Source organism: Herpailurus yagouaroundi, unplaced genomic scaffold (assembly GCF_014898765.1).
Source record: "Herpailurus yagouaroundi ecotype Mexico unplaced genomic scaffold, PumYag 100, whole genome shotgun sequence".
Taxonomy (NCBI): Eukaryota; Metazoa; Chordata; class Mammalia; order Carnivora; family Felidae; genus Herpailurus; species Herpailurus yagouaroundi.
This window is the reverse complement of record NW_024412391.1, coordinates 26746856-26760479: the sequence shown is the minus strand read 5'-3', so window position 1 is coordinate 26760479 and position 13624 is coordinate 26746856. Positions and strand designations below refer to the sequence as shown.

The 13624-nt window shown below is 39.7% G+C and overlaps 1 protein-coding gene across 9 annotated transcripts in view; it reads right to left on the bottom strand.

The window, feature by feature from the left end:
• Positions 1 to 3420: 3420 nt before the first annotated feature.
• The window catches only part of CTTNBP2 (cortactin binding protein 2), a 150147-nt gene continuing 139943 nt past the window's right edge, over positions 3421 to 13624 (bottom strand). For 5 of the 9 annotated variants that reach the window (XM_040472150.1, XM_040472152.1, XM_040472151.1 and 2 more), the window contains 4 exons: positions 12319 to 12382; positions 10060 to 10192; positions 8707 to 8802; positions 3421 to 4519 (listed from right to left, as the gene is read on the bottom strand). In XM_040472150.1, coding sequence (XP_040328084.1) covers positions 4274 to 4519; positions 8707 to 8802; positions 10060 to 10192; positions 12319 to 12382 — 539 coding nt within the window. In that variant the 3' untranslated portion in view covers positions 3421 to 4273. The other 4 variants (XM_040472155.1, XM_040472156.1, XM_040472154.1 and 1 more) reach the window with 4 other exon arrangements.

Genomic DNA, 13624 nt, shown 5'->3' with positions numbered 1-13624 from the left:
TGAATGCCTGATAGTTGCTTAAAACTCTCCAGTGACTTCTCGTGCTACAGATTCTTACCAGAGCCTACATCAGAATCCAACCTTTGCCACACCACCCACCTTCATCTCTGTTAATTCTTCTCCTAGCTAAATGTGCTTCAAGCTTCAGGCTCCTTCCTGGTACTTCTTTAAGGCAGTTACCAGTTCTGTAACTTCTGGCTCCTGCATCCCTTCATCCCTTTCATCCTCACATACCAGAGTAAATGTTAGGTCCTTGGAGACCTTTCCTTGAACTAGTCTGCCCTAAAGTAACCCTTCATCCATGACCTTTTCCAAGCGTGCTCTATCACATCGTCCTACTGATTTCTTTTACAGAACATACAGGATATAAAGTTACTTTGTTTTGTTTCTTTATTTACTCACTGTCTCACCCCAATAAACTGTAAGCTCCAAGTTGAGAGGCACCTGGAACCTCCTAACACCCTATCCCTAGTACACATTAATGAATAATGAATGGCTGAAGACAAATGAAACAAATGTCTGAACAAATGTAAACTTCTGAATTAGCTAAGGAAAAGTATATTCTTGATTTTCTTAAAATATAAGCCAAATAACTTTCATGGTATGGTTAGCTGACTCCCTCGTAACATATCACAATATATGAGAACTAACAGGATTTCTGATTTTCTGTTGTGCTTTTCTTTATGGGAATAAGAAGAAGCTCTAATTCTCTCTCTCTCTCTCTCTCTCTCTCTCTCTCTTTTTTAACTAAGGATACTGAAGCTTAGATATAGAAAGTGTCAGCTTTGTGGACAGAATGTGAGGTCATGACTCCTGATATTATCATCACCATTAAAGACAGAATAGACATACCATGTAACTGCATATCTCTTCTCTATTTCTATAGTCCCCTCTAATACTCAACAGACATCTTTGTCCACAACTAAACATTTATTTATAGTAAAAACTAAACAAAGGATATCTATTCACTAATTTACTCCTTTAATATTTGTGGGAAGTTCTCTGAGAAGGATGATCTTGCAAAGAGGTGGCATAGAATTCAGAAAACGTCAAATAACCTCAGAGATTGACTTTTCTTTGATGGGTCATAATTGTTCCTAATAGGCACCTCAATCAGGTGATGGCTACGGCTAGCCAATTAAACTTAATTTTCAATTATAATTCATTATTAACTGCACAGAAAAAAAATACTGTGTTCTTGAAAATTCAACCCTATTGATCAAAATTGGCTACTTTTCCTCAATAATCAGATTTTATGAAGTCTATACTTGTTTTCTCTTTTATATAAGCAAATGTGAGATATATTAGGTTTTTTTTTGAGATATATTAGTTTTTTTTTTTTTTTGAGAAACTCAACCTGAAAGTGGAAGTTGCTCATGTATTTTATAGTTTATTTTCAGTTATATTTCTATCACTTGTTTCATGTTCTTATTTAAAATCTGATGTTGGGGCACCTGGGTGGCGCAGTCGGTTAAGCGTCCGACTTCAGCCAGGTCATGATCTCGCGGTCCGTGAATTCGAGCCCCGCGTCAGGCTCTGGGCAGATGGCTCAGAGCCTGGAGCCTGCTTCCGATTCTGTGTCTCCCTCTCTCTCTGCCCCTCCCCCGTTCATGCTCTGTCTCTCTCTGTCCCAAAAATAAAATAAAAACAAACAAAAAACGTTAAAATCTGATGCTTATAATATAGGTGCATTTGTGAATTGATTATACTTTGAAAATATGTTGGAATGCCTCAAATAGTTGTAAGATTTATTAGGAATGAGGGAGTTATTAGCTAGGAACACTTTATTGTATAACCTCATTTAATGCTCACAGACAACTCATGGGTTGTAAGGACCCTACTTTACTGCTGAGAAAACTGCATTAAAGAAAGAAACTTGTCTTAGACCTTACAGCAAATAAATGACAGTGCTTCATTCAGCCCTAAGGCAGTTTATCATCAAAGATCTTTTCACTCCATGCCATCCCCACCACTAGGCTCCCTTACACCGTATCGACTCTGAAAGATTTTTGGTCATGTCCACAGAAAGCTATGCTTCACATCACAGCCCAGTACATACATGCATACATCTACATAACAGAAACAAACCATTTTTACCTTGACAATATGATGTACTGTGATACTTTCTATTCTTTTAAAAATGGCTAGTTGTGGGGCACCTGGGTGGCTCAGTCGGCTGAGCATCCGACGACTTTGGTTCAGGTCATGATCTCGTAACTCGTGAGTTCGAGCCCCGTGTTGGGCTCTGTGCTGACAGCTCAGAGCCTGGAGCATGCTTCGATTCTGTGTCTCCCTCTCTCTGCTCTTCTCTGACTCGTGCCATGTCTGTCTCTCAAAAATAAACATTAAAAAAAAATTTTTTTTAAATGGCTAGTTGTGACTCACTAAATTGAGATAAAGATCCATTAGTGGATCTCTATCTGTATTTTGACCCTCTGATCTAAATGCCCTCTTTAGACATCTTGCAGTCTGCCATCCAATTATAAAAAGTGTACATGTTGAGTTTTACTGACAAAGCTGCGAGATCAGGTACTATAAGTCATCTTAATGTATTTCAAATTTGCTTTTGTTTTCTCTGGTGCTTGACTATAATGGGATCTTTATCTTCAGAAAAGCAGCTAATATAAAACATGGTGCCTAATCACAATGCCTAAGAGTTCCAAATGGATATAATCTGAGCAGGTTTAAGTAAGCAGGAGGAAACATATCAGAGCCACCTAAATCTGGTTTCTGATTTTGAGATTACTTAGTGGCTTTTTAAAAACACTTGAGAGAAGTAGCAAATGCCACCAGGGCACCAAGAATTTGAGTCCAACTCAAAGGAGTTATTGTGTTGAAGACTAAGCCTTTCCCCTGGCCTCTTTCTTCCACCCACACTCTGTCCCTTGTCCTCCCCGGTCCCCCCATCCCAACTTCAGTGCACACTTTGCTGTGCATAAGGGCCCAGCTCTATACCCCTGGGATTCGCCTTGCAAAGATGAAGCTCAGGTAGAAGGTGGACACGTGTTGGAATCGAGTTCTTCCCTGCTAGAAAGATCTCTAATTCATCCCTTGTGGAGTAATCTTAATCACAGTTTAAGTTCCTTGCAGACATTTTTGTAGAGTTTAATATAGTATCAATGTACATGTGTATACTTCAATGTAAATAACCATTCTGGCCAAGAGAGGGCTTACAATACTCTTAGACAACTATTAATTTTTGGTATAAAATCATACCTTTTGGGGGGTATTTATGAGAGAAAAAGATGTTCAGTGAACATCTTATTCTTAGAGCTCCACTTAAATGTTTTGTTTTTATTTAACACTTTCTGACAAGAGTGGGCCTTTCTGTGAACAGCTACTTTGAAAAGCCAGTGTGGAGAACACATTCGGTAAGTGAACACAAAGAGCTATATAGATAGAAACTCTACTGCAAAAGCATTTCACCAATTCAGTATTTTATTGGTGTCAAAGCATTTTAACTCTGAATTGTATATGTAATTTCATTAGTAATTTTCAAAGAAACACTTCCAGAAAATATTGTCAACTTTATCAGTTGTGCTACTAGAATTAAATAGAAGAGGGAGTTAACTCTAAATTAATTTATTGAAGCATTTGCAGTTATATCCACTTAGGTACAAAACTTTTGTAAGAAAGATAACACTTTTATTGCATTATATAATTTCATATTTTGCAGGAGTCATAATGCAAACTTATATGCATAAATATACATAATGCAACCAATCAGCAATTTAACCATGAAAAGATTTAAAATGTAAAACTAGAATTTAACAGGCAAAATACTTAATATGGCTTTTAATGGAAATTAACTGTTTAGAAATGGTTTGTTATTGCCCCTTTCTAGTCAACATAAAATTATGATTGCTATTTAAAAGCCAATGTTGTACATTTTGTAACGTGTATGCAATATGGTTCATGGACTTTTTAAAATATACATATATACATATATATAGATATACAGTACACTGACAGTTCTAATACCCCTGAACATGTTGATTAAAACTATTACAATATTTCTATTATAAAACTACTTGAAAAGTTGGCATCACTTCCTGGTATTGAAGTTCAATCCTACAGAATTGGAAAAAAAAAAAAAAGTGACAAAATGTTGGTTATAAATACATTCTTTACAAAAGAATTGAATAGTGGTCCCGCACTCATACTTTATATTACAGTGAAAACATTTCCTCCATTTAAAGGTATTTACATCTTGTTGTCCTTGGTTTCTGTGTGAAATATACAGAAGTTAAGAATGAGACAATTGTAGGCAGGCCTATTGGTTAGGTTTTTCTACTTGTTCATTTTGGTGGAAGTTCCAAATCTCTTCTTTTGTGTTGTTGTTTATTTCTATTTGCCTTGTATTACTGCTGCTGCTGCTTCTTTTGGTGTTCTGGGAACACTGGGTGACTTTACTTCGAGGAACAGGAAGGAAAGATTTAACTCTTGAAACACCCAACTCAATCTTTGATTGACTGTTGCTGCATTCTGTAGTTTCATGGCTGCTGAGAGGACTGACCTCCTGTAAGACAAGAGAAACAGAACAAGTTTGTCACATTTCTGACATGGTTACCAACTGCTAACAGTGGTCCTCACTCTTCCTCCTCCGTGTGTCTGAGCAAGTATGTAGGAGTTTCCCCCTAAATATGGTTCTCTTGAAAAACCAAATAGCAGACTGAGTGACTTCCTAAAGACCCACCGCCTGATTTTCCTTCAGGCCCTTCGTGTGTCACAAGACTCCGTGAATCACGAGTCTGGGATCTCCTCACCAATGGGAGCTTCTTGAAGTCCTGGCCCCAAAGGAATCATGAAATTGAGGTGGTCAAAGCAACTATTTGTAGGCAGCTCTACAAAAATCAACTATATCAACCTTGGGTAAGTCCCCTAACATTTCTGCTTTCCTGTAACCTAAAAAGTAAATGCTCAAGGGGCACCTGGATGGCTCAGTCGGTTAAGCGGCCGACTTCGGCTCAGGCCATGATCTCGCGGTCCGTGAGTTCAAGCCCCACGTCACGCTCTGTGCTGACAGCTCAGAGCCTGGAGCCTGTTTCAGATTCTGTGTCTCCCTCTCTCTGACCCTCCCCCATTCATGCTCTCTCTCTGTCTCAAAAATAAACGTTAAAAAAAATTAAAAAAAAAAAGTAAATGCTCAAAAAACTGCATTGATTAATAGTTTAACTACAAAGCATAGGCACTATTCTAGGTGCTTGTCCTAAAGCAGAGAGCATAGTGGTTTAAGCCTAGTGGAAGAACGGGACAGGTAAAATGATTTGCCCCCAGTCTCAGTGATTAAGAGCAAGATGTCAAGGCTCCCAACTCTCACTCAAGATGTTTTCCCCTAGAGCGTCTAAAATTCCACAACCAATGAACATGGAGCCCCCTAAGGCATTTCCAAATGCCTCTCAAGCAGTTGACATTGATTACTTTCTCTCTTTTAATGCAGCCAAATAATAATGTAGCCATTAAAAGACTTAAAATGTAAAACTAGAATGTAACAGGCAAAATACTTAATGTGGCTTCTAAAGGAAAACTGTGTGGCCTTAGCTGGCAGTTGAATTCTCTTGGGAATCTTTGTAAATCTGTAAAATGGGACTTAGCCATGGGCCTAGTAAAGACCAATCCCAATTTGTGATTTGATCTGAAGAAATGGCATGTTGTAATAAAGGTAACAGCTGGTTGGTAGATAGAGTCTCTGAGTGAGGGGAAGGAAACCTGTAAATAATTTTGCCTTGATTAGTGCCAGGTCCCAGAGAGAGGCAAGGTGATATGTGGTGTTGTTTGCTCCTCTGTGCAGTCATCTGCATCATGATGGCAAGGAGGCTGGGGGGCAGGGGGAATGGTGTGTGTGCGTCTTTGTGGTCTGAGGTGGGAAATGCTAATGTGAAATGAAGTAACAAGAAGCCTCCACCACAGCTAACCATGTGCTTGGAGTGTTAAGGTGTGAGGATGGAACAGGAGGTGTGTTAGTGAGGACCACAGACCTTCAAGGCTGGGAGTGTGAGAACAGGGCAAGTGACTGATACACACTGTGATGTTCCTGACACCCTGGCCACTAAGCACAGGTTTTGAGGTGTTTTCCCTAAAGCTAAGAGGTACAAGAGCCTGGGACTGGGAGAGTTCAGGGTGTTTAGTGCTTTCTGGGCTAATACTCCAAAGTTCTGTTAACCATATTAAGTTTACTGATGCTCAACATTGATATTAGGCTCAAAAAAAGACCTTGTGAGTTTGTACAGAAAGGTGCTACATATAAAGTTTCAATTTTTAAAAAAAAATATTATTAAATCAGAGCAATTCATATTGACTGGCTGCTGCCAGCTAGGAGAGTACTAGTAATCCCTGCTCCCTAGCTGGGGAAGCTGGGGAGGAGAAAGTAAAGGAAAACAGTGTTTTCCACCAGAGATCCATCTTTTTTTTTTTTTTTTTTAATATTTGGTGTATTTTTGAGAGAGAGGGAGACACAGATCCGAAGCAGGCTCTGAGCTGTCACCACAGAGACCGATGTGGGGCTTGAACTCACAAACCATGAGATCATGACCTGAGCTGAAGTCGGACACTTAACTGACTGAGCCACCCAGGCGCCCCTATTGGAGATGGATCTTTAAGGATGTATAGGGCTGTGAAAGGTGAAGAGGAGACATACGGTGAAGACAGGAAGGTGTAGAGTGTGGTACAGAAATGGTGGATTACATGTAAAAGTAAGTTACATAAAGATACATCTAGAAACAAGAAGTGGGGTGGACAAGAAAGAGGACCACAGACCAAAGCTGTCTTAGACCAGTGGGTCTAAGCACTGGCGGCAATTCAAAAACCCCAAAGTCCAGGTTGCACCTCAGACCGATTACATCAGGACCTCTGGGGAATGTGATCTGGGCCCTGGGGGGTTTAAAAAGAAATCATCAAGTGGATTTCATTATGCAAAGAGAACTTTTGTTTGCCTGAGATTAATTTGATTTTCAGGAGAAGACAATATATTAGTGTCTGTTCTATCAGTGATTTAAATATATGTATTTGTTTTTATTAATCCCACTACATTCCCTTACTGTTGGAGCAGTAAGGAGTTCTGTTATGGCAAATGATGATTGTTGAAAGTGATTTCAACTAACCCAGAGAGCTCTTCCTTTAAGAATTACTTCCTGATAACAGAAGAAACTGGGCATCTAACCAAGAAATGCTAGCTGAGTTCATCAGAAATCCAGAAAAGCAATGAGCCTGCCAAGCTTTCAGAAAGCTGTCAAATGTGTTACTTTGCCCTCTGCTGGCAGGTTCTGAGAAAAACACCTCCTAGCCATGGCAGACCAGGCCCTTCCCATCTGTTCCTTAGGCAGTTGTCCTAATACCCACCTCAAATCACATATTCAAACAACCCCATGGTTCTTTTATAAGAGCCCAGAAGGTATAAAAGGAAACTTATTCTTTTAAAAAAAATCTGCCCTGAGCATATCCTTCTTTCAGTACTAGTTTTTGTGGACAGTACCTTACTGTAGCAACCAGTCAGTCCTGTGACAGAGAAATAGGGGTACAAAACCTGGTCTCCAATCATTAAACAGTGGCAGCTGGTTACTACCAGCCAATATTTTTACAGAGGAAAGTGACTTCACCCTGTGGAGAAATAATGGTTCACTGTTCTTCCTCACAGACTTCATGGCCTTTCCATGGACTGTTCCACAAGGAACCTTATAAAGAGTGGTCCCAAGAGGCCCAAGAAATGTGCTTTGAACCAAAAGCTGAAGGACAGCTCCTGAACAAAATATCTTCCAGCCTAAATTCGCAACAGAGACTCCAAGTCACCTCCTTAGGGCAATGTCCCTTACATGCTCTCCAAATTATGCTTTTGCTGGGCTTTCGAAACTGTTCCCTATTGGGGAGGAGAGGCAGACATTATGATAGGAGTGAGACAGAAGGTCATGCTTTTCCTTTATAGATCATCATGTTATATATTTTTTACTTAGGACCTCAGCCTTGCCAATACCTCCCACCTTCTTCCCCCAAAACACACAGCTCCCATATAACTAATTGGGACTGAGACCTAATAGAACAGTGGGAGAGCAGGGGCTGTGGTGAGCAGATAAGGATTAATAATTCAATACTCTCAGCATGCTTACTTTATAATCCTGCACTGTGCAAACCCCCCACAGGTCTTGGTAAGCCACCCTGGGAACGGATGGGAACAGGATGTGAACCACATTCGACATGACTTGGTGAACAAACCAACTATTACTCAATGCCTCTGTGAAACCTACATCCTCACAGAGTAACTACTGGGTAAGAAGTAGTTTTATTGTTTCTGTTCACCCACGAGTACCCTGCTGGGCCATCTGGCATTTATTAACCAACCATAGAAGTTATTTTGAGAGGTTAATGAAATCTATTGGAATCCTGGCTCTTCTACTTACCATTCTGACGTGTTTTTTAAAGGAAAGTATCTCACGGAAACCAACGTGTGTCATGGCAAAACTAAAAAGGAGATTTTTTTTTTTCCACATGTAATAGATATTTACATTATTTAGCCCTTTGGAATTCCAAAATGCAGGAAATCTTAAAGGTTCTCGAATATATTTTAAAATGGAACCAACAAGACAGAAGTTGCAGTATATTTAATTTTAGCATACGTGAATGAAAACAAATGGAGACCTTCTCAAAAGACCTTCAAAATTTTGGAGTCTTCCACAGCATTTCTTTCTAACATTTTGCAGGGAAATGGGCACTTACCTTTGGTGACACTGGCATTCTTGGATTAACAGTTGAAAATGCAGGGTTGTTTCTTGAACCATCAAACCTCCTTAAATCATCCCTGGAATCAGCAATCTGGAAAATACACAAGTTATCAAAGCACAACTTAAAGTCACTACAGGAAACCCACAGAAGTGTTACCATTCTTCTCTGACCCTTAGGAGCTCTATGAACACGCCCTCAAGGACTGTACTGTTTACAACAAAGACTTGAAGTCTTTAAGTGAAACTACCAGAAAATGCATGAGAAATAATCTCTATGGGAAGAGAGTCTGTTTTTGTTTTTGTTTTTAATAATCAAAAGAAGATGGCCAGATGAGCCCTATAGAAAAAAAAAAAAATCTTTCTTGGCAAGAAAGGCTAAAATTGTAAGATTTCAGTCATTACCTTAATTTTCCAGTAGATAAGTATTTCATCTCCTTTCCAGCTAGGTTAAATAAGACAGCCAATTCTACTCTGTCCTAGAGACTAGGACTGTGCAGATGTAAGAGCTGAGTCTTTCATTGGAACCTGCACATTATAACCACCTGCTTATCCTCCCTTTCACGTAAAGGGCATTCATAATGTAAGTCTGGTTAGATTTGCTGCAGCTCAAAGAGTCCCAAAACAGGTTGCGCTTGATGCTGGTGAAATCACCTTTGTGAATCTGGGTCACTGATTTCTATATTTGGATCTCAATTTTCACAGCTTAAAGACTATGACTACATGGATTATACAGGCCCAATTTTCTTATTTGTAAGGAAAGTTGTGGCTGTTCCTGTGTCTATAACATGAGTCTGCTGTGATGCTCTCTTACGGACAGATGACTTATATGCCAACCTTAGGAAAAAGGGAAAAAAAAGCCTGGGTAACCTAATGCTGCCTGAATGCGCTGCAATTTTAACCTCAGGTGTTTCAGAAGAGTTTGGAAAACAGGCTGTACTAAAGAGAACTCCATTATTTTAGAAAAGATATTTTGGAAGAAAAAGCTTTTTGAAGCCAGGTAAGGATGGTTTGATTTGGAGCATTAACCATACTATTCAATAAGGAATTTCTTTCAGAGAATGAGTGTTGGTTCTAAGAATTCTCTCTTCTGGGGTGGCCTGGGTGGCTCAGTCGCTTAAGCGTCCAACTTTGGTTCAGGTCATGATCTCACTGCTTGTGAGATCAAGCCCTGCGTCAGGTTGTGTGCTCAGAGCCTGGAGCCTGCTTCGCATTCTGTCTCGATTCTCTGCCCCTCCCCCACTAGCATTCTTTCTCTCTTTCTCTCAATAATAAATAAACACACACAAAAAAGCAATCTCTCTTCTGTTGGGCAAGCCATTCAACGTCGTCCCCCATTTGTACTGCTTACCTTGCTTATATCAGATTCAGATCTGCTGGAGCACATACTCTGAAGTTCCTTGACAAGGTCTGCTTCATCATCTGAACCCAGAGAGAGTCTCTGATCCAAATTCAATGTCAATGATAGATCATTCTCTAAAGACCTAATACAAAGTTCAGAAAAGAGTTTTTCAAAGTGGGAACCACAATCCAGTTTTGGGGGTTTGGTGTGGGGTAAGAAAAGAGTTTTTAAATATCCTTTTAAAAGGATTTTAAAATGTCATTTGATGGCACAACTCACTCTCCTACAATTTTGGTAACTCCCACTCAAAATACTTCTCAATAAGATAAAATTTTATTCACTGAGAAATCCACTTGGTTTACATCATTCCGGTCTCCTTACTGTTCCCTTTTCTTCCCTTTCTCCAAGCCTAAATGAAACTGAGACACTAAATACTGTGGAAGAAGGGGGCAGTGTGATACACTCAAACAAATCTGAATTTCAAACTTGGCTCTACCGCTTACTAGCAGCATGGCCATGGGTCACATTTCTTTTCTGCCTCCTGAACAGTTTAGTTTCTGGGTTCCCTTTGCTGTAATGGATTCCTTGTATCTGTATTATAGAGTTACTGGGGAACTCACATGGGCTGCTATATATAATGGAGTTAGCAGTGTGTCTGGCAGAAAGAAGCATCTGGTATGGTTTCCCTTATCAATCTTCTCTCTCTTTACACCCCATTTCTGTAATTCTGTGAACCAGCGTTCTAAATGTTACCTGTCAAGTGACAGGGCACACAATTTATTGGGTTACAACAGAGAGCTATTTACAGACTGCCCTAACATTTCTATTCTATGATTAACCAAGCGTTTGTACCTCAAAATCTGTAAGCTGAACCAATCAATTCCGTACAAGCAACCTAAGAAAATAAAATGATCACTTTAAACATTTAGCACCTAAAAGCAAGTTTCTATAAATCTAGTATTTAAAAAAAATCACTCCTCTAAAGCCTGTTTAAAAGTTCACAAATGTAGGGTTTTATCAGATCTTTATGTCAAATGCATTAATGATGATCAAGTTAGATGAAAAATGAAGCCAATAATGATTCTGACCTTTTCAACAAACTAAAAGCAAAAAAGGGTTTAGGTTGAGCTTAAAGAACATGTTTTTTGTTTTTTTGTTTTTTTTTTTTTTCCAACGTTTATTTATTTTTGGGACAGAGAGAGACAGAGCATGAACGGGGGAGGGGCAGAGAGAGAGGGAGACACAGAATCGGAAACGGGCTCCAGGCTCTGAGCCATCAGCCCAGAGCCCGACGTGGGGCTCGAACTCACGGACCGCGAGATCGTGACCTGGCTGAAGTCGGACGCTTAACCGACTGCGCCACCCAGGCGCCCCTCTATTTTTAATTTTTTGAAGAACCTCCATACAATTTCCCAATTGACATTCCCACCCAACCATTCACGAGGGTTCCCTTTTCTCCACATCCTTATCAACACTTGTTATTTTTTTTTTTAATTTTTTTTCAACATTTACTTATTTTGGGGACAGAGAGAGACAGAGCATGAACGGGGGAGGGGCAGAGAGAGAAGGAGACACAGAATCGGAAACAGGCTCCAGGCTCCGAGCCATCAGCCCAGAGCCTGATGCGGGGCTCGAACTCACGGACCGCGAGATCGTGACCTGGCTGAAGTCGGACGCTTAACCGACTGCACCACCCAGGCGCCCCAAAGAACATGTTTTTTTTAATTTCATCTGAAGGGGAGACTATGCCATCCCAAAATGTGTCACTCTGGCATGTGGGTTATTTTGATGTGAAGTCAATCAAGACCCAGCTGACTCAAGAAAAACTTCTACCTCTCCCTTAAGTACCTAAAAGAATTTAGATTGGGGGCTGGTCCAGAAAGAGCTATTACCAGAGATAACTTTTATCTGAAATACCTATCTGGCAGGCAAGCATCTGCTCTTGGCGTCCTGTGAAGCACCCCAGGCCCCTATCTCATTCCTTAGCTAAGAATGGCATATAAGCCTCAACAGCCCGACTTGCCAAGTCTCCTATCTTTGGGGCTCCCCTACATAGGAAATTAATTTTTCTTCTGGTAATCTGTTTTATGTCAATTTGATTATTAGGCCAAAGAACTTACAAGGGAAAATTGTCCTACCATTACACATTCATTTAGATTTCAGTTTAATGAATGACCTCCATTTTTTAAAAAAATTATTTTAACGCTATTATAGCTGTACAAATAATGGGAACACGTATCATTTGCTCCAACTTAAAGGGAAACTTACTTTTGTTTTGACAGGGAAGCATTCCTATTACAATTCTGCTGAGACACAGCTTTAATTCTGATACCTGTTCAAAGAAAAATACAGTAAAATTACCAATAGAATGAATCATTGTCCCTGTGCATCTTGAACTCTGTACTAAAAAGAAACAGACTATGGGGCGCCTGGGTGGCGCAGTGGGTTAAGCGTCCAACTTCAGCCAGGTCACGATCTCGCGGTCCGTGAGTTCGAGCCCCGCGTCGGGCTCTGGGCTGATGGCTCAGAGCCTGGAGCCTGTTTCCGATTCTGTGTCTCCCTCTCTCTCTGCCCCTCGCCCGTTCATGCTCTGTCTCTCTCTGTCCCAAAAATAAATAAATGTTGAAAAAAAAAAATAAATAAATAAAATAAAAAGAAACAGACTATGGATTCTGCACTTTGGTACGGTTTTTGGATTGAATCTATGTCTTGAGGCGTTTTTCCTCAGGGCAGTAGCTCTGGATGTAGCTTCCTGCCCAGGCACTGCTGTTACAAATGAATGGTCCCTCTTCCAAAATTGTACGAATGCTGCCAGCACAAATGATCTTTAAAGAATGATTTGAGAAGTTGAATTGAATATATCCTCATGAAGAGCAGATCATCAGAGATAATCTCCATACTAGTTTTTTCCCCATACTTTTGTTGTCATTGTCAGAGAGGTGGACTAGCGGCTTTCCCTTATTACCATATAGGCACCTGGGCTTGGCTCCTGCCTCCGGAAGCTGGTGACCTATTTTAGGTCTGGAGAAAAAAAGGTTGTGTCTTTATCAAACGTTATGGTCATCCCTACTTATCTGTACAGAATGCAAAGGGGTTTCTATTATGGCATCAAAAAAACTATCAACCCAAAGACTGCAATAATCCTTTATCAAATGGAGTTACTGGGAAAAAACTTTACCATTATAAAAAATGAAATAACCAGAGAGGTATGTTTGGTACTTAACCAGTTAGTGGTTTATTCTCCTAACCACTGACCCATGAATTTTACTTTGTAGAATTAGTTCTTGGATTCTATAAATCTCTGTTGATGTCCGTGTATGCTGTGGTTGCACACAATTTTATTATTCTTTCAAATAAGGTTTCATGTTCCAAAGAGTATAATTATTGAATATAAACATCAAATCATTTATAATTTTTTTAACTTTTAAATATTTTATGTAACAGTTTTCTGAGTTTCTTTCCATAATGTTGCTCTACATTCATATTCATTTTATTGATTTTGTCAGTGCTATAAAAATATAAGCTATTGACAATGCTTATTATTTAGATAATTATTTGGCTCAAGCAAGAAGCT